The 20,291-nt window shown below is 38.9% G+C and overlaps 1 protein-coding gene across 1 annotated transcript in view; it reads left to right on the top strand.

The window, feature by feature from the left end:
* The window catches only part of PPA1 (pyrophosphatase (inorganic) 1), a 39,547-nt gene extending 28,651 nt beyond the window's left edge, over positions 1-10,896 (top strand). Inside the window, exons 7-11 of the mRNA XM_010852223.1 lie at positions 3,899-4,026; positions 4,426-4,511; positions 8,690-8,759; positions 9,765-9,807; positions 10,551-10,896. Coding sequence (XP_010850525.1) covers positions 3,899-4,026; positions 4,426-4,511; positions 8,690-8,759; positions 9,765-9,807; positions 10,551-10,582 — 359 coding nt within the window. The 3' untranslated portion in view covers positions 10,583-10,896. The remainder of the gene's footprint in view (positions 1-3,898; positions 4,027-4,425; positions 4,512-8,689; positions 8,760-9,764; positions 9,808-10,550) is intronic.
* The last annotated feature ends 9,395 nt before the right edge of the window (positions 10,897-20,291 follow it).

Below are 20,291 nucleotides of genomic sequence, written 5' to 3'. Positions count from 1 at the left end.
GCCTCCCCAGTCAGCCATTTTGCTTTTTTGCATGTCTTTTTCTTGGGGATGGTCTTGCTCCCTGTCTCCTGTACAGTGTCACAAACCTCTATCCATAGTTCATCAGGCACTTTATCTATCAGATCTAGTCCCTTAAATCTATTTCTCACTGCCACTGTATAATCGGTAGGGATTTGATTTAGGTCATACCTGAATGGTCTAGTGGTTTTCCCTACTTTCTTCAATTTAAGTCTGAATTTGCAACAAGAAGTTCATGATCTGTGCCATAGTCAGCTCCTGGTCTTGTTTTTGCTGAGTGTATAGAACTTCTCCATCTTTGGCTGCAAAGAATATAATCAATCTGATTTCGGTGTTGACCATCTGGTGATGTCCATGTGTAGAACCTTATGTTGTTGGAAGAGGGTGTTTGCTATGACCAGTGTGTTCTCTTGGCAAGACTCTATTTGCCTTTGCTCTGCTTCATTCTGTACTCCAAGGCCAAATTTGCCTGTTACTCCAGGTGTTTCTTGACTTCCTACTTTTGCATTCCAGTCCCCTATAATGAAAAGGACGTCTTTTTTGGGTGTTAGTTCTAAAAGGTCTTGTAGGTCTTCATAGAACCATTCAACTTCAGCTTCTTCAGCGTTACTGGTTGGGGCATAGACTTGGATTACTGTGATATTGAATGGTTTGCCTTGGAAACGAACAGAGATCATTCTGTCATTTTTGAGATTGCACCCAAGTACTTCATTTTTGACTCTCTTGTTGACCATGATGGCTACTCCATTTCTTCTAAGGGATTCCTGCCCACAGTAGTAGATATAATGGTCATCTGAGTAAATTCACCCATTCCAGTCCATTTTAGTTTGCTGATTCCTAGAATGTCGATGTTCATTCTTGCCATCTCCTGTTTGACCACTTCCAATTTGCCTTGATTCATGGACCTAACATTCCAGGTTCCTACGCAATATTGCTCTTTACAGCTTCAGACCTTGCTTCCATCACCAGTCACATCCACAACTGGGTGTTGTTTTTGCTTTGGCTCCATCTCTTCATTCTTTCTGGAGTTATTTTTCCACTGATCTCCAGTGGCATATTGGGCACATACCGACCTGGGGAGTTCATCTTTCAGTGTCCTATCTTTTTGCCTTTTCATACTGTTCATGGGGTTCTCAGGCAAGAATACTGAAGTGGTTTGCAGTTCCATACTCCAGTGGACCACATTTTGTCAGAACTCTCCACCATGACCCGTCTGTGGGTGGCCCTACATGGCATGGCTCATAGTTTCATTGAGTTAGACAAGGTGCCTTGCTGGGGCTTCTCCTTTGCCCTTGGACGTGGGGTATCTCCTCACAACCGTTTCAGTGCCTACCGTCTTACTGGGGTTTCTCTGCCCTTGGATGTGGGGTATCTCCACATGGAGATGTGTACACAAGGGTACACATGCTAAAATAGTGTGCTTTGGCCACAGTTAATGAAGCCACACCACATTACATCAGCAGCATTTTCTGGGTGTCATTCTCTTGCAGTCAGTGTTGTTAGAACCCTGAAAGTTTCTCTGGGTGGCTGGCCCTGTGGTGCAAGCTGTATACAGCTTCCCTTAAATGTCAGTGTAAGGCAGTGTCCGTCATCTGTTATAACTGGAAGAGAATTAAGTAGAGCACTTGACAAGCCACAACTTTGGGGGGAATATACACAGAGCCATGGGGGAGGCTGGCCTACCCACTAAAGCGACCAGGTTGGCCATGGTGATCCTCTTTGACATTGTGGGGCCCATGACAGCCAGCCACCCGCCTGCTGCAGTTGTGGTCGTCAGGAAAGTGAGCATTTCTTGCTGCTCATGGTTGTGGGCTGATTAGAGGCTGAACCCAAGGAACAGCACAGAATTGATACATAAAGTACAACAGGGGGCACAAAAATTGAAGTTTTTCTTACTTTTTTTTTTTCCTGGGTCTGGTGTCCAGGGTTCCCTAGTCTGAGTCCAGCATACGTTTCGATATCTGGATCAAAAAAAGTCAAACAGTTCATCAGTTCTTACATTTTTCCTTACTATGATAGAATACAGAAATATGTTAGATCTTTGTCTCTAGTTTTTGGCAAAGAACTAAATCCCTTGGAATTTCCTGAGTGATGAGTGTGTCTTTTATTCACAGTGAGCCTCTTTCATTATACCTGAGTTTGTGCTAATAAGGGGACTTAAGGAGGGGCCCCTAGCTAGCCTCAGACAGGCTCAGTCAACAGAAAAGCTGAATGATTAGAGAGTGGGAACTTTTAGCCCCAGCCACTGACCCCTGGAACTGGGAGGGGAGGCTCCATGAAAAGTCTGGAATCATGAGATGTGGAGCCCTTCTGAGACGGTGAGCGTACTGCAGTGCTGGAGGGTGGCATGCCTCCCTCCGCCCCCAGAGGACATGGGAACTACACCCTCCATCCCCCACACTGGGTCCTAAGCATCTCTTCCACTGGACTCTTCCTGAGTTGTATCCTTTATACTAAACCAGTAAACATAAGCTCAGTGTTTTCTTGAGTTTTATGAGTCTTTCTGGCAAATTATCAAACCCAAGGAGAGAGTTGTAGGAAACTGTAGCAAGTGGCATGGCTTGGAATTTGCCACCAGCGTCTGAAGTGGGATCACTGCTGTGGAACTGAGCCTTCGAACTGTGGGGCCTGACTCCATCAGTCAGTGCCATTACTGAACTGAATTGGCGGACTTGCATTTGGTGCCTAAAGAATAGAATTGGATGGGAAATTTGTTGGAAGACAACGTACACTTGCATTTTGGATTTCTGGATTTTCAAACTATTTCTGTATCAGATGATACCTTTTATATGAATTATAAGTTCCTTGAAATTAATCAGTGTTTAAACATTTCCCAGTTCACTTTGTAAACTTTCCCTACTTTAAGTGGTACTCTGATAATAAAATGCATGATTTTCTTTAACTATATACATTATAATTTGGGCTTAAGCTGAGTTTATATTATAGAAATATAAATAAGCTGTTGTTGAACATATTCCTCCTTCCAGTTACAGTTTTCCTGATGGATTTTTTTTTTTTTTTGTACTTGTATTTTCTATTTGTTTGCATGGAAAAGCAATTTGGTCATTTAAACTTGAGTTTGATGGCATTGAGGCTCGACATTGATAACGACTATACAGAAACTTAAAAACATTTTTTTTTTTTTTTTTTTTACAGAGGACACTTTTTTTTTTGGCCAGAACTAAAGTATTGTGATATTGAATGCCTATACTGTAGAGTGAGGAAAGCTTATTCACATGTAACAAGTAACCTATCAGTGAACATATGTAATGCATGTTTTCTTGTCTTTTAGTACATCATTGGAGAGTGATCCTCAAGTACAACCTCAACCTCTCTTTTAGTATCTTTTATCCTTCTCTTTGGAGAAGGGCATGGCAACCCACTCCAGTATTCTTGCCTGGAGAATCCCATGGACAGAGGAGCCTGGAGGGCTACAGTCCATGGAATCGCAAAGAGTTGGACATGACTGAGCAACTGAAACAGACATCCTTCTCTTAGGGCTTCGCTGGTGACTCAGTGGTAAAGAATCTGCCTGCATTGCAGGAGACGCAGGTTTGAGCCCTGGGAAGTTACACATGCTTGCCAAACTATTCTCTCATGCAGCCCCCAGTCATTTCTCCCTCCTCTTATTTAATAGGAATTATTGTGGTACTGATTGTTCTCTTAGTACTTAGTGTCAGAGCTATTCTAAGACACTAGATGATTTTTATTTAATGTGTATATATGTTCTCTTCTCAAAAAGATATTAGTTCTAACATTATTTGAACTTTTTTGACAATCCATCCTATAGCTCTTCAAAGTACTTGGTATTTTTATTGAATGCATAAATAATTACATATATATCTTGCAATCTGAGAAGAGAATCTTATTCTTTTCTTAGATATTAATGATGTCAAGCGGCTGAAACCTGGCTACCTGGAAGCTACTGTGGATTGGTTTAGGAGGTACAAGGTTCCAGATGGAAAACCTGAAAATGAGTTTGCTTTCAATGCAGAATTTAAAGATAAGGTAAGGTGTCACTCAGAACTGTAGCTGTAGGCCTTCCTGTATTGAGACATAATTTAACCACATTGTTACCATCTAAAGACTATATGACCTATAAAATAGCTGTTTAAAGACACAAGACAGGCTTTATGTTGATTTGTTCATTTAAATGGTTTTCTTCCATTTTTGATACAAGGAAATGATTCAAGAGACAAAGCTATGATGCTTTGGTAAAATATTGATAATAAGAAAAGAACAGGGATGTTCCCTGGTGGTCCAGGGATTAAGACTGTGTTCACTGCAAGTACCATGGGTTCTAGCCCTGGTTGGGGAACTAATCCCACATGCCATGCACTGTGCCCAGAATTAGAAAAGGAAAGAACTTGCTTCTGTTATTCTAATGAATATCTCTTTAAATTATAGAACTTTGCAATTGACATTATTGAAAGCACTCATGACTATTGGAGAGCATTAGTGACTAAGAAAACTGATGGAAAAGGAATCAGCTGGTAAGCATTAACTCTTTTCTCCATGTTTAACACATAAAGCAGACTAGCTTACTCCAGATACGTTAATAACCTCAACATATTGTACCATTATATTCACTTAGGAAAGAGATAACTGGTTTTATCAGTACTTAAGTCAATAGGAAGTATAGACTGAAAGAAAAACCACACAACGTAAAGGTTGTGAGTTACAATTTATTTGAGGACAGTTTATTTTCTATTTATATAGAAATAGAAATAAGCTGTTGTTGAACGTATAGCCCAGGAGACAGCCTCTCAGCCCTAAAGAACTACTGCAGAGATGTAAGGGAGGAGCCAAGAGCAATATAAACTTTTTTTTTTTTTGCTGGGAAAACATGTAGTCATGCATAAAAAGATGACTGCTAATCATAAAGAGGCATCTCAAGTTAATGCTTTCAGTGCTTTTCTATGTTTGAGAAGAGGCAGGAGTCTGGGGTCATTTGAAATTTTTTCTTAGAAATTCATGTTAACTATCTAGGGGCCAGTATACCCAAATCTTTCCTGTTCTTCTCTATCCTGAATTCCCCTCAGGGCACACTGTCAGCAGGTGACTGTAGTGGCTAATGGCTTGATCCTTGTAGAACTGGAATATCACAGGCAACATTTTTTTCTTTGCAGAAAGTTAAAAAAAAAAAAAAGCCACAAAGATATCTGAACAAGTACAAACTAAAATTATAAAGGGGAGAGTGAGATCAGAGCTTTGTTAGGGTAACTGGGGAAAACTGCCTAGCATCAGGGTGCTCAGAATGGGTTGAGTACAAGGGTTGGTATTCTCCGATGTAAATATATAGGATCATCACAACTAAACCAGGATCTACCATGCACATTGAATTAACTACTACTACTTCTACTACTACTACTACTAACTAATACAGTTAATATTTGCCAAGCATGCAACAGAGACACGGGGAGACTTAACCAAAGTCATACCACAGTAAGTGTTTTGGAGTGAGGACTCGCATCCAAGTCTGTGTGGCCCCAGCTTATTTTTAGTATAATATACTCCCTCTTTTGAAGATTATAAGAGAATGGCCACCATTACCACTTAACTAGTGTTGTTCTGAAAATACTAGCTGATGAAGTAAATAGGAGAAAGAAATAAGATGCAGGAATACTGGAAAAGGGGGAAGCAAGTTGTTGCAGATGATGTGACTGTGTACACAGAAAGCCCTAGGAAAAAGAATTCTATAAGGTGGAGGATTACAAAATGAGTATATATGCACATTGCTAGCTTTGGAGGAAAAGATCCCATGTAGAATAGTATTTAAGAAAAAAAAGTATAAATAAGAAATCTGAAGGACCCAGAAGAAAACTTTAAAACTCTATACAGAAATATAAAAGATGTTAAATATAAAGGTATCATATATTCATGAATAACATTCAGTTTCATCTAGGAAAAAAAAACTGCATGTCAGAATAGTGACAGAAATCCTGAAAAAAACAAGGGTAGTGGTGGTGAGGTTTGCACCAACTGCCTATTTAAGGAGAAAATAAGGCTAGATCTCTATCTTGCCCTTTACGTTCCTTTCTTCCTCCAGGTATGCACACTGGCAACCACCCTCATGCTGTGGCTGCTTTTCATTGCTGAAAGGTGCTGTCACTAGGCAGGTACTCCTGTACAAGTAGCCCAGCGCCAACCAGTGTTCTTAACCCCAGCTACTTTATACCCACATGTTAATTGGCACTGGCTGCCAGCATGAGTTTGCAACTCTTGTCTTATGTCAGTGTTTAATTCCAGACAGATAAACTGTAATGTGAGAAAATTCTAGAAAAAGACTAGGTGAATTTAATTCATTAGCTTAGTAGTAGGGAAGACCTTTCTAAACAGAAGACAGACTCAAAATCCAGAAAAGAAAGATTTACTTATGATTTTTTTATGTATCAGGAGGCAGTTCTTCCCAGTTTTTTCTTAACACCTGACAAAGGACTAAATTTCTTAATTTATAAATAACTTACTCAAATTGATAAAAGAAAGAATACTAATAGAGGGAGAGAAAAAGAGAAAGTAAGTTTACATATAAGAAGATGTGCAGCCTCACTTTATAATTTAAAATGCAGCTCAGAAAGATAGTGTTATCCTTCAGTAGATCTGCAAAGTTAAAAAAAAAAAATTACACCCGTGGCGGATGCATGTTGATGTATGGCAAAACCAATACAATATTGTAAAGTAAAAAAAAAATAATAATAAAAATAAAATTTAAAAAAATTAAATGATAGCCTGGAGTGGCAACATTTATATGTAGTTGTGAGAGTATGAATGGGGATAGCCTTTGTGAGGGCAGTTTGACAGTAGTCAGTCCCTAGGGTTTTGGTTTTTTTTTTTTGGAGGATAATTGCTTTACAATGCTGTGTTGGTTTCTGGTGTATAACATGTAAATCAGCCATTAATCTCAAAATTTTAAATTCTTCTATTTCTTTGAAGCACTACTACTAGGAATGTATCCTATAGATACAGTCCTGCATGATGCAGGTACAAGGATGTTCACTGCAGTGTCATTTATAATATCAAAAAAGTTAGAAACAACCAAATTGTAATGATTAAACAATTCATAGAACAGAATAGTATATGGCACATTATTCTCTAGATGTTGATATGGAATGATGTCCAAAATATATTAAATGAGAAAAGCAAAGTCCATAGCAGTTTACTTATCATAGTGTGATCCCATTTATGCAAGGTAAGATATACATACACACCCCAGCATCTGTTTATATTATAAATTTCTTTTCTGGAGGGAGAAAAGAACTATAGGAAATTCTCAGGAATCTTCTGTAAGTCGGGATAATGTCTTGTAAAATAAAAACATCTGTCTCTCCACAAACATAAGAAAAACTGAGCACACACACACCTTTGTATGAAAATGTACAATCATGAGACTTTGCTTTTAATATCGTCTCTATTTTGTGGTATCCTATTATTTCTGTGGAAATGGCTTTAGCACATGTTAAGTAACAGGTGGATGAATATTTTTTCTTTTTCATAGAATATTTTTGATTATAACCACTTAATAGTATACAATAATTCAATATGAAGGAAATTTTGAATCATAGTTAACCAAAAAAAGTTTTTAAAAAATCACTTTAATCTCAGTTTTTCCATAGACACTCTTAGTAACATGTAGAGGTTTCTCTTTTTACAGTCCTTTTTAAGTATATTTTCAAAAATAATCATATTGTATGTATAATATATGGGCTTCCCAGATGGCACAGTGGTAAAGAACCCATCCACCTGCTAATGCAGGAGACACAGGAGGTATAGGTTCGATTCCTGGGTTGGGAATAGCCCCTGGAGTAGGAAATGGCAGCCCACTCCAGTATTCTTGCTGGGATAATCCCATGGACAGAGGAGCTTGGTGGGCTATAGTCCATGGGGTCCTAAAGAGTAAGACAGAGCGACTAAACAAATGCACATATATAATATATACATTTTGTTTTGTGGTTTAGAAAAGTTAACACTACAAGCATTTGTTATGTCATTAAATATATAATATAAATATTCCATCTGTATATTGTTCTGTCTGATGGATAAATCATTTTTAATCATCTCTGTTGTTGGACATTTTGGTTACTTCCAGCTTTTCAATCTTATCAATAGTGAAATCATGTATGTTGAACATCTTTGTACATAATTATTTAAATCTCTGAGTTTGGAGAGATGGAATTTGTCTATCAAAGTGTATGTGCTTTTTAAAAGGTTTTGGACACTTTTTTTTTTTTTGGTGTTTTAAAATTTTTTAAAAAAATTTTGTTGTGGACATATTTTACCAGATTATTTTTCAGGAATATTGAACCAGGTGTTGCTCCTGCCAGGTGTCAGCACCGACAGAAACCAGATTTTTGTGTTTTTTTTTTTCATTTTATCTAATTAGGAAAGATAGGCTTCTCATTTTAATTTGCATTTCTTAGCTCTTTCAAATAATTACAAAGCACTCAATCACAGATTTTAAAATCTGAACTTGTTAAAGTATTTGAGTAAAATCTACCTTAAGAATAGCTGTATCTTGCCAAAATAAATAATCAGAATGTTTAATATAGGTGAGGAATCTTTCAATGCCAAACTTGAATCTCACCTGATCTACCAGCTTCAACTTGTCATTTTTAACACGAGTTTTAATGAGAGAAGTTTTTGTTAAGTGTGACACTTTCCCTCTGTGTAACAGCATGAACACTACAGTGTCTGAGAGCCCCTTCCAGTGTGATCCTGATGCTGCCAAAGCCATTGTGGATGCTGTAAGTAAAGGTTTCCTGGAAAAAAAACAAACTCGGCGGCCAAAAAATACGGTGTTGAATGGGGAGGGAAAGTAGGTTCAATAAATATTTGAGGGTGTCCTGTACGTCTGTTACGGTGTGAGGTCTTGAAATTACAAACCATAAACTCAAGTAGACATTGGACTGAGGGAAACCTGAGGAGAATCCTAGTCAACCCTAACCTGGGCAGATAGCAAGCTAGGACAGTCTGTAAGACTCAGAGTGACTCTAGAATGTTCTAAATAACCCAAGGGCCTGGGTGCTTATCATAAGCCATTTTTCATAAGAGTACCAATGGGAACTTATGTGGTTTGGTCATAGCAAAGATGGAGAAAGTCATCAGATTTCAGGTATCATTGCAAGAGTGGTTTGTAGTCCTAGAGAGACTTTCAGGTGAGGTAATAAATCATCCATCAAAGAAATAATCTGATTTTGATTAACTTAAAGACTGAAGCTTGTCTAAAATTATTCTCATTTGTAATGTTAGACGAGAAAAACAAAAGAAAATGAGGTCTGACTTTACTGACTTGTACAGTACAAGGGAAAAAGACAATTTAATGATGAAGCCAGTACATTTAGATTTATTTTTATTTGTATATAAATTTTTACAAAGTTAAGATAAATTAAAAGGGGAAAGCCATTGGTTAACGACCATTACTTTTCAATAAGAACATTCTGCCTACATTTTATATATATGTATGTATATATAAAGTCTGTATATACATGTTTTTCAATTATTTCAAAAAAACATTTTTATTAATTATTCTCCTGTGTGTCATTAAAAGCCAAGAGGTTTTGAATTTGTTAACATTTCTTAGCAGTAGAGCAAGCTTTGCATTGTTCCCATCTGGTGTAAATTATTTTTAGAACTTAAAATTTGAGGTAGTTGTCTTCTGTTAACATTCCTTTTAATCTTTCTGTCAATATACTTTTTTAGCTTATTCTTTTTCCGGAATTAGACTAATACATTTTAATATTGTATTTTAGTTACCGCCACCATGTGAATCTGCCTGCACAATACCAACAGATGGTAAGATTTATATTCTGGTAAAATTACATTAAAAGTTATGCATATATGTGGGAAAATTACATGTATATCCACAGATACATCTTACATACCAAATACATACAGAGAGAGGAGAGTGGGGAGAAGCAGCATTCTGTGTTTTGAGGCACAGGTGGGAAAAGATGGCTGTGCGTACCACCTTTAGTGCCACCCCCTGTGACCGCAGTTTCCAAATCATGACCCACTGTTCTCTGAGTTCCTGGTAGATGCCTCGTGGAGGCTGGAGCAAGCTGGGCTCTGCACCCCTGTCTGGCCACAGGCTGATTCACCCAGAAAACAGTTCTTTCCATCTTTAGATATTAGGATTCTCTGTAAGGTTCTTCTGGTGAGAATTGCCTATCTATAGGATCAGCCATCAAGAGTAAGGATGTTTAGTTGCTCAGTCGTGTCTGACTCTGCGACCCCATGGACTATAGCCCACCAGGCTCCTCTGTCCATGGGATTTCCCAAGCAAGAATACTGGAGTGGGTTGCCATTTCCTTCTCCACCTGCCATTTCCTTCCTTCCTTCCTAAGGAAGCCCAAAACAAAACACTGATAAATTACCTGTTTTGGTAATTTAGTGAAGTTATGCATGTATGTAGATTTGTTTTAATGGAATCCATAGCAGGATATATTAAAGCAAGTATATTATTCACTGTTATATATTGGGTGTAATTTTGATTCTTAACAGGGATTCTAATTTGTTTTTCTTTTTCCTGACTACAGTGGATAAGTGGTTCCATCACCAGAAAAACTAAGGAAATTTCTCTGGAATACAAGCTGATAATTGCTGCATCCTACTTGTCGGAAAGTGTTAGATGTGATAGTAGCTTTTCCAAGCTTTAAATTTATAGAACTAATCAGTCAGATTCTGCTGTCACCAATCCAGTGTATTCATACATTATCTATCTAAGAGCATTTATCATGTCAACTAAGGTAACATTTAGTTCCTGCTTAAATATCAAGGCGGTTGTAGTTTGGAAGTCATCTGTGACTGAGTATGCAAGATAAGTACATATTGGATGTATATGTTTGCTATGGTTAGGAAATAAAAATTATTTTGTTTCAACTTGGTTTATGACATTTTTATTTTAATCTGAAGTCTAACACTACCGAGCAGGCTTGGGTGCTGTTTGGTATTTGCTTTCTATGACTGATCTTACAATTCAGTTTTACTAGACTAAAAACTGACTTTTTTAGGCACCTGAAAATGAAATCCCTTGTATTTACAGTAGTTCTTGATACTCTGCTCTTACGTATTTCCTGTCGTCTCATTGTGAGCCATCAGTCAGAATAGTTCTGTGATTAAATTTGTGGACTTTGGAGCTCTGCAGACCTGAGTTTTTAATGCTACATGATCTACTTACTTAGCTCTGTAATCTCAGGTCAGGTACCAAACACCCAACTCCAGCTCCCTTGTTTGTAAAAGAGATGCAATTTGTGTAAAGGCATTATTAAGCATTCAGATTGTTTTAATTGAAAAATTTTTTGAGATCATTATAAAATCACATGCAGTTGTTAAATAATACAGAGAGACATTCTCTATACCTTTCCCCCCAAAGGTAAGTTTGTAAAACTACAATATAATACAACCAGGATATGGCCCTGATAGTCTACCCATCTTCCTCAGATTTCCCAGTTTTACTTGTACTCACCTGTATGGTGTGTTTTTCTGTATAATAACCTGTGTAGGCTCCTGTATCCTACTAGATACTTAACACTTCTAATATCACAAAGACCCCCGGTTTTATCTTTTTATAACCACACCCACCTCTGATTACATGTATCTGTAGTTCATTCTTTTTATTCATTCCTTTTTATTGCTGAGTAGTATGTTATGTATGCCAGAGGCTGTTCACCTTGGAGACCTGCAGATATGGGTGTGGCCTAGCGTGAGATGCACACCCTCTCCCCCGGATGTATGTATTGTTTTACGGTATGTGTAAACTGTTTAACCTGTGAAGGACATCTAAGCTCATTCCAGTTTCTGACTATTAAAGCTGCAAGGACTTACCTGGTGGTCCAGTGCCTAAGACTCCACACTCCCAGTGCAGGGGGCCCAGGTTTGTTCACTGGTTAGGGAACTAGATCCCACATGCTGAAGCTCGGGAGTTCGCATGCCACAACTAAGACCCAGTACAGCCAAGTAAATAAATATAAAAAATAAAGCTGCTGCAAATATTCATGTACATATTTTTGTGTCAATATATAACTTTTCACTGTAATTGCTAAGTCATCTCATAGATGCATAGATTTGGTTTTATAAAATGCTGCCAAACTGTTTTCTTGAGTGGCTACACTATTCTACACTTCCTATAGCAATGTATGAGAGATTCCGTTTCTCTGCGTCCTTGCCAGCATTTGGTTTATCACTATTTTTTTATTTTAGCCGTTCTGTTAGGTGTGCAGTGATATCTTGTTGTGCTTTTCATTTGCATTTCTCTAATTGCTAGTTATGTAAAACATCTTTTCCTGTGTTTATTTGCCATCTTCTTTGGTTAAATATTTGTTCCTACCTTTTATGCATTTTCTGATTAGATTTTATTTTCCCATCATTAACTGTTGAAAGTCCTTTGTCAGATACGTAGTTGCAAACATTTTCTCCCATTCTGTGACTTTTTATTCTCTTTACATGGGCTTTTACAGAACAGATTTTTAAATTTGATAAAGTCTTCTGTATCAAATTTTCTTTTAATGAATTATGCTCTTGGTATCAAGTTTAAGAATTCTTTACCTGGATCCCAAAGAATGTCTCCAAATGTTTTATAGCTTTACATTTAAGTCTATGATCCCTTTTGAGTTTTTTTTTGTATAAGGTATGAGGTTTAGGGCAAGGCTCTTTAATTCTTGCTACAGATGTCCAACTGCTCCAGCCCCATTTGTTGAAATGTTATTCTTCCCTCAGTGTACTGGTTTTGTGCTTCTGTCAAATATCAGTTGAGTGTATTTGTGTGGGTCGATTTCTGGGTGCTCAGTCTGTTCCACTGATCTATGAGTCTTACCTGTCAGAACCATGCTCCCTTGGTTACTCTAGCTATATGCTAAGTCTTACTACCAAATAGAGAACTTCCTTCCACTTTATTCTTTAGTCCAGGGTGTGTGCCTTTTCAAATAAATTATAAAATACACTGGACTATGTCTATTGTCTATGCCTAGGGAAGAAACCTTACTGGGCTTTTGATAGGCATTGCATGAAACCCGCAGATCAGTGTTAGCCGCGTGTTTAGACTCCTAATGTGTTTATGTCAGTGATTTCTAGTTTGCTTCCATTATGCTCAGAAAACAGTTCATATGATTTCAATTCTCTTTAATTTGCTGAGGTGGTTTTATGGCCCAGGATGTGGTCTGTCTTGGGGAATGTTCCACAGTTGCTTTAAAAAAATTTTTTTTTAATTTGGTGTTGAGTGGAATATTCTATTTAACTAAATCCTGTTGATTGGTAGTAGTTTTCAGATCTTCTGTATCCTTGCTGGTTTTCTTCTAGTTTTATCAATTGTTGAAAGGGAGGTACTGAAGTCTTCAATTACAACTATGGATTTGTCTGTTTTACCTTTCAGCTCGATCAGCTTTTTCATGTATTTTGAGGCTCTGCTGTTTGGTGTGTACACATTCAGGGTCTTTGTCTTGCTGGTGGGTTAATCCTTCTGTTATTGTGTAATGTTCCTCTTTGTCTGTAGTAATTTTCTTTGCTCCATAATCTACTTTATCAGACACTGACATAGTCACTCCTTGTTTTTGGCTGTTTGCATGTTATATCTTTTTCTATTCTTTTACTTTCAACCTATATATGTTCAATTTGAAGTGAGTTTCTTATAAGTAACATATAGTTGAGTTGCATTTTTATCCAATCTTTGTCTTTTAATTGATATAGTTAGACCATTTAGATTTAAGCTAATTACTGCTATGTTACTGCTTTATCCTGTTTGGGATTTGGTCTGGAAGTTTGTGTCTTTTATCAAATTTGGGGATTTTCCAACTGTATTTCTTCAAATACTCTTTCAGCCCAAGCCACACTTGCCTCTCTGAGACTCTGATAATATGAACATTGGATCTTTTGTTATTGTCCCACAGGCGTGTAGGCTCTTGTTTTTCTCCCAGTCTATTTTTCTTTCTCTTTCAGGTCGGTCCTATTATTCCATCCTCAAGTTCACTGAATCTATCTTTTGTCTTCTCCAATCTTAATAGTGAACCTAGCCAGCAAGTTTTTCTTTTGTTATAGTATTTTTCAGTTCTGTGATGCCCATTTGGTTCTTTTTTATAACTTCTATTTCATTGCAGGGAGTTTTTATTTTTTAACTTATTTCAAGAGAATTTCTAATTGGCAATCTAGTCGCAGCTTTAAGATGACTGCTTTAAAATCTTTGTCAAGATTCATCTCAGTATTGGCATCCATTGACTCTTTTCTCACTCAACTTGTGATTTTCCTGGTTGTTGGTATGATGTGTGACTGTTAATAATATCCTAGGCATTTTGTCTATTATGTTAGGAGATGCTAGGACCCATTTAAATCTTTTTATTTTTAGTAAGCATCACCCTATTTAGAGTTAGCACATGGGTCTTGGCCTACTTTTGTGGACTGTGGTTTCAATGGCAGTTTAATTTTCAGCAGCTTTGCAGTGTTATTTTGGTCAGCTTGGTTTATCTGCGGCCAGTAGGGTTTCTGTTGGTTCCTGCTGGTGCTGCCTGAGAGGGCTAAGTATCTACTGGTGAAGGAGGAGAGTCAGGCTCCAGGGATAAAGAAGCTTCCTGAACTGGTATACCCATTATGACTGGATTTCTCCCTCTGGCTCAGTCCACCCACATACCTTGGTAACTCTTGGTGGAAAGGGGGAGTCTCAGGCCTTGTGGGGAAGGAGAGTGCCTCCCTGGCTGTTTCTTTCCACCTGGGTTGCCAGTGACCCCCTTGCCAGGTGGTGGCATGCCCACCAGGGGGACCCCTGTTCTCTACGGGTGCAGGCGGGGGTGTGAGCCTGTCTGGGCCGCCTTCTGTTGCGAGGCTGGGGTTTGAGAAGGGCTCTCTCCCCCTGTTGCGTGGTGGGACTGTATGTGCCCTGTCAATGCTGTTCTCCGGTCCTGGGCTCCCAAACCAGCAAGCCTTCTTAGCAGCTTTCAGAGTTCTTTGGTTGTGTCTCGCTATCTCCAGGGCTGTTAGCTGTGCTTAGCAGAAGAAGCAGGGAAAAACAGGTCTATGTCTTACTGTCTGGCCCAGAATCAGAAACATCAGCATTCAGACTTAAGTAGCATTTCTCTTATTCTTTTATACGTTGTTTCTAAATGCTGCCTCAGTCATGTGGTTTCTGAAGTGATTTGTTAAGATAAAAATTGTTTTCTAATGAAAGACGATGCAAAGTAGGGGACTTCACAAGTACTGGTCCAATAAATAGGAAATCACCCACCCCAATTTTATGGGAAGGAAGGGATACAAGGGACAGAACACTAGTCGGAAGGAATATCAGCAACAGTTCTGTTATGAGCGCCTCTGTAGAAAGCTTTCACTCCTCTGGTCAAGTAAGGAAATGCAAAATACTCTCGTACCTGCTTACTGGGGCTGCAATAACCGAGTACCACAAACTGGATGGGCTAAACGACAGAAATGTTTTGTCTTACTGTCCTGGAAGCTGGAAGTCTGAGGTCATGTATCTGCAGGCCTGTGCTCCCTAGGGAGGAGTTATTCCAGGCCTCTCCCTGCTTTTGGTAGTTCCTGGCTTGTGGCAGCATAACCCTAATCTTGACAAGGCATTCTCCCTCTGCTTATTTCCAAATTTCCCCTTCTATAAGAACATCAGGGGACTTCTCTGGCGGGCCAGTGGTTAGGACTTGGCGCTTTTGATGTCGTGGGCCCAGGTTCAATCCCTGCTTGAGGAACTAAGATCCTGTAAGCTGCATGGCACACCAAAAAAAAAAGTCATGTTGGGTTAGGTGCCCACTCGACTCCAGTATGACCACATCTGAACTAATTACACCTATCATGATCCTATTTCCAAAATAGGTCACCTTCTGAGGACTGGGTGTTAAGAATTCAAAATATGAATTTTTGTGGGACAGAATAACCCATAACAACTTCAGGCATCTGTAAAGTTCTTCATCACTGGTGCTGGATAAGGGTTATCTACATACTAAAGCCTCAAAGAAAGCCTAACCCTTGGGACAACAGTCATTCTACAAACATTTCTTGAGATTTGGTTTTGTGCCAGGCACTGTTTCAGGTCCTGTGGGGAAAGTGGTAATAAGCAGACTGGTGAGGTTACGCGCATCATCTGGATAGGCCCCTGTGTTTGGCACTAACCAAATCTCAGTGGCTTAAGAAAACAAGTTCATTCCTCACTCCTCACAAAGTCGTCTCTGCCTCTGGGCAGCTGTCCTCCCTGTGACAGCTCAGCCTTGGCCCCCCGTTAACGTCTGTTTTCTCCTGACAGTCACCATCACACAGAGGGAGAAAGGGCTGGAGCCTCACACTGCTGAGTAAATGCTCTGAAGTGACACACACCATAGACGTTCTTGGTCATTGGCTCATGCAGGCCTCACGGCCATGCCTAACCATGAAATAAAGTGTTACTATTGACATACAGTGGGAATGCAAATCCTCTGAAACCTTATCTTATACACAGAGGAGTAATCTTTTTTTCTTTTTGAGAAAAAAAGAGACTCAGAGAACCTAAGTAACTCACCCAAGGTCCCTCAAATGGTAAGTGATGACTTAATCCAGTTACCTGACTTTGAGATCAGGGGTTTTTCCACTATTTCACACCGTTCCTTAGTTTTCACTGTCATTATTATGTATACCTATGACTGATTCAAGCTGAGGTTTGACAGAAAACAATAAAATTCTATAAAGCAATTATCCTTCAATTAAAAAATAAATAAAATTTTTTAAAAAGAAAAATGTACTTACTAATCCATAAGCTGATTATTTCCTTAATCATTTCTCCTTTGTTAAACTTTTTAGCTCTTTGTTATTGGTATCTTTAGGCATAACTTTTTTCCTTTGGGATTATTTTCCAAGGATAAATTTCCAGGGGTAGATTGTAAATGGAATACAGACATTTTTGTTCCTCTTATTTTGTTTTCTGCAAGGCTTCTGCCAGTTTTCAATGCAGCATATAGTTGCATTTTTATCCCCCATGGGCCTGGAAGTCAAAAGGAGCGACTATGTTGCTGTGGCTAAATGATTTGGCTTATTTGAGCATTAGTATTCCTATCTCTAAAATGGTGATATCACCATCATCACAGGGTAGCAGGAAATAGGTGAAGGACTTAGCCCAGTGCCAGGGTCATGGCGGGTGCTGAGTGAAGACTGGTTGTTCATAACTACTCTAGAGGGTGTGGAGAAAAGGGTATCCTCCTACACTACTGGTGGGAGTGTTTTTAAACTGGTACAAGCACTATGGAAAACAGTATGGAGGTTTCTATAAAAACTAAAAATAGAACTACCATATGACCCACCAATCCCATTCTTGGGCATAAATCTAGAGAAAACCATAATTCAAAAAGATAACATGCACTCCAATGTTCCCTGCAGCACTATTTACAATAGTCAAGACATGGAAGCAACCTGGACATCCTCTGACAGAGGAATGGGAAAAGACGATGTAATACTTCTTTCTCCACATACAGATATACAATGGAATATTCAGTTCAGTTCAGTCGCTCAGTCGTGTAAGACTCTGCAACCCCATGGACTGCAGCATGCCAGGCTTCCCTGTCCATCAGCAACTCCCAGAGCTTGCTCAAACTCATGTCTGTAGTCAGTAATGCCATCCAACCATCTCATCCTCTGCCATCCCTTTCTCCTCCTGCCTTCAATCGTTTTCAGCATCAGGGTCTTTTCCAATGAGTCAGCTCTTCGCATCAGGTGGCCAAAGTATTGGAGCTTCAGCTTCAGCATCAGTCCTTCCACTGAATATTCAGGACTGATTTCCTTTAGGATGGACTGGTTGGATCTCCTTGCAGTCCAAGGGAGACTCAAGAGTCTTCTCCAATGCCACAGTTCAAAAGCATCAATTCTCTGGCGCTCAGCTTTCTTTATAGTCCAGCTCTCACATCCATACACAACTACTGGAAAAACCATAGCTTTGATGGACCTTTGTTGGCAAAGTAATGTCTCTGCTTTTTAATATGCTGTCTAGGTAGGTCAATAGCTTTTCTTCCAAGGAGGAAGTCTTTTAATTTCATGGCTGCAGCCACCATCTGCAGTGATTTTGGAGCCCCCCAAAATAAAGTCTCTCACTGTTTCCATTGTTTCCCCATCTATTTGCCATGAAGTGATGGGACTGGATGCCATGATCTTAGTTTTCTGAATGTTTTTTTTTTTTTTGAATGTTGGGTTTTAAGCCAACTTTTTCACTCTATTCTTTCACTTTCATCAGGAGGCTCTTAACCATAAAAAAAGAAGGAAATAATGCCAGCTGTAGCAACACAGATGGACCTAGAGATTATCATACTTAGTGAAGTAAATCAGACAAAGACAAATATCATATGTGGAATCTTAAAAAAATGATACAAATGAACTCATTTTAAACAGAAACAGACTCTCAGACTTAGAAAACAAGCTTGTGGTTACCAAAGGGGAAAGGTGAAGAAGAGGGATAAATTAGGAGATTGGGATTATCATACACCCACTGGTGTGTGCTTAGTCACTCAGTCGTGTCTGACTCTTTGTGCCCCTTTGGACTGTAACCTGCTAGGCTCCTCAGTCCATGGGATTCTCCAGGCAAGAATACTGGAGTGGACTGCCACGCCTCCTGCAGGGGATCTTCCCAACCCAGGGATCAAACCCACGTCTCGTGTCTCCTGTACTGCTGGTGGATTCTTTACCCACCTAGCCATCGGGGAGTCCATATACCCACTACTGTGTATAAAAGTGATAAAACATTATTTATATATATAAAACAGATAATAAGAACCTGCTGTACAGTACAGGGAACTCTCAATATTCTATAATAACCTATAGGGGAAAATAATGTGAAAAAGAATGGATACATGTATAACTGAATCACTTTGCTGTACATCTGAAACACACAACATTGTAAATCAACTGTACTCCAATATAAAATTAAAAAAAATTTTAATATTGTACCCTCAGCAACACTGCATGATCAATGCATTTTTTTTTTTTTCAGGTAAGGTAATCTGAAGCATTGGCCCAGTTATATAAAGGGCCCAAATGAGACCTCTGATTGGAAATTCAAAATTCATTTTCACCATCCCTGAGCCCAGGCCTGCATATGCTGCACCTGTAATGGCAATTAAGTCCTGTCTAATCAGTATATTTGCTATGCACAGGCTTCTAGTGTGCTTTTGCACAGAATGTTCTTTACCTTGAGAACAGCTGTCCTCACTTTTGGGCCACAGGGAATTTGCCTTTACACTGACAAGGTGAAGGTGAAGTTGCTCAGTCATGTCCGACTCTGAGACCCCATGGACTGTAGTCCACCAGGCTCCCCAGTCCATGAAGTTCTCCAGGCAAGAGTACCGGATTGGGTTGCCATTTCCTTCTCCATACACTGATAAGAAAGCTGTGCAAATTACTTCATGATGGCAAGCATTTACTGAAGAGTTATTAAGTCGAGTCAACTGCCACAGAGTTTATTGGTCCTTCTGTCTCTGGGATCTTTCCTTTAGTTATTACAAAACCGTTAACAGAAAATATTCACCAGGAATAAGATTAAGCAATAAAAATCACAAGGGTATGTGGCAATCTGAATTTTTTTTAAAAAGCCTGAGAACAATTTGGCTTGTTCTATCAAAATTTTAAATTTATCTTGACCCTTTGAGTCACCAGTTCTGCTATAAGAATTCATGCTAGTTGACTAAGAATAGCCAACCAGGCATACAGCCTATGGCAGCTTTGTTTATTATAACGAAACCTGGAAAAAATATCCAGCAGTCCAGTTGAGGAATGGCTAAATATTCATGCCATGTAGCAGTCAATGACATCACTGCATGTGCTGATATGGAAAAGATGTTAAAAAAAATCCAAGTGAAAGGAGAAAGTTGTAGTACTCAACAGCTGCCAGCTACGCCCTGGGGGCCAGATCCAGCCTGCTGGAGGTTTCGTAAAAACATTTTACTGGAACACAGGCACACCGTTCATTTATGAATTGCTGTGACTGACTTCTAGCTACAATGGAGAGAGAATTTAATTGTTGGGATAGAGACCATATGACCTGCAAAGTCAAAAATATTTACTGCTTGACCCTTTACCAAAAACTTTTGTCAATTTTTGCTCTATCCTACGATCCTCTTTGTGTTTTTTTCACAAAGAAAGTATTGAGGGGGTGGTGAAAGAGATACATTAATGGATCTGCTTGTATGGGTATAGACAATTTCTGGGGACAAACAGACAAAAGTTAACCACAGCCAACAACCGTTATCTCAGGGAGTAGGAATGAGTTCTGTATGGAAGGAGTCAGGCCCAAGAAGTTTCCTTCCACTTTGTAAGCTTCTAGGCTCTTTGGAATGCAAAGA

Source organism: Bison bison, unplaced genomic scaffold, assembly GCF_000754665.1.
Source record: "Bison bison bison isolate TAMUID 2011002044 unplaced genomic scaffold, Bison_UMD1.0 scf7180017864309, whole genome shotgun sequence".
Taxonomy (NCBI): Eukaryota; Metazoa; Chordata; class Mammalia; order Artiodactyla; family Bovidae; genus Bison; species Bison bison.
The sequence above is the reverse complement of the archived record's forward strand: the minus strand, read 5'-3'. Positions and strand labels throughout refer to the sequence as shown.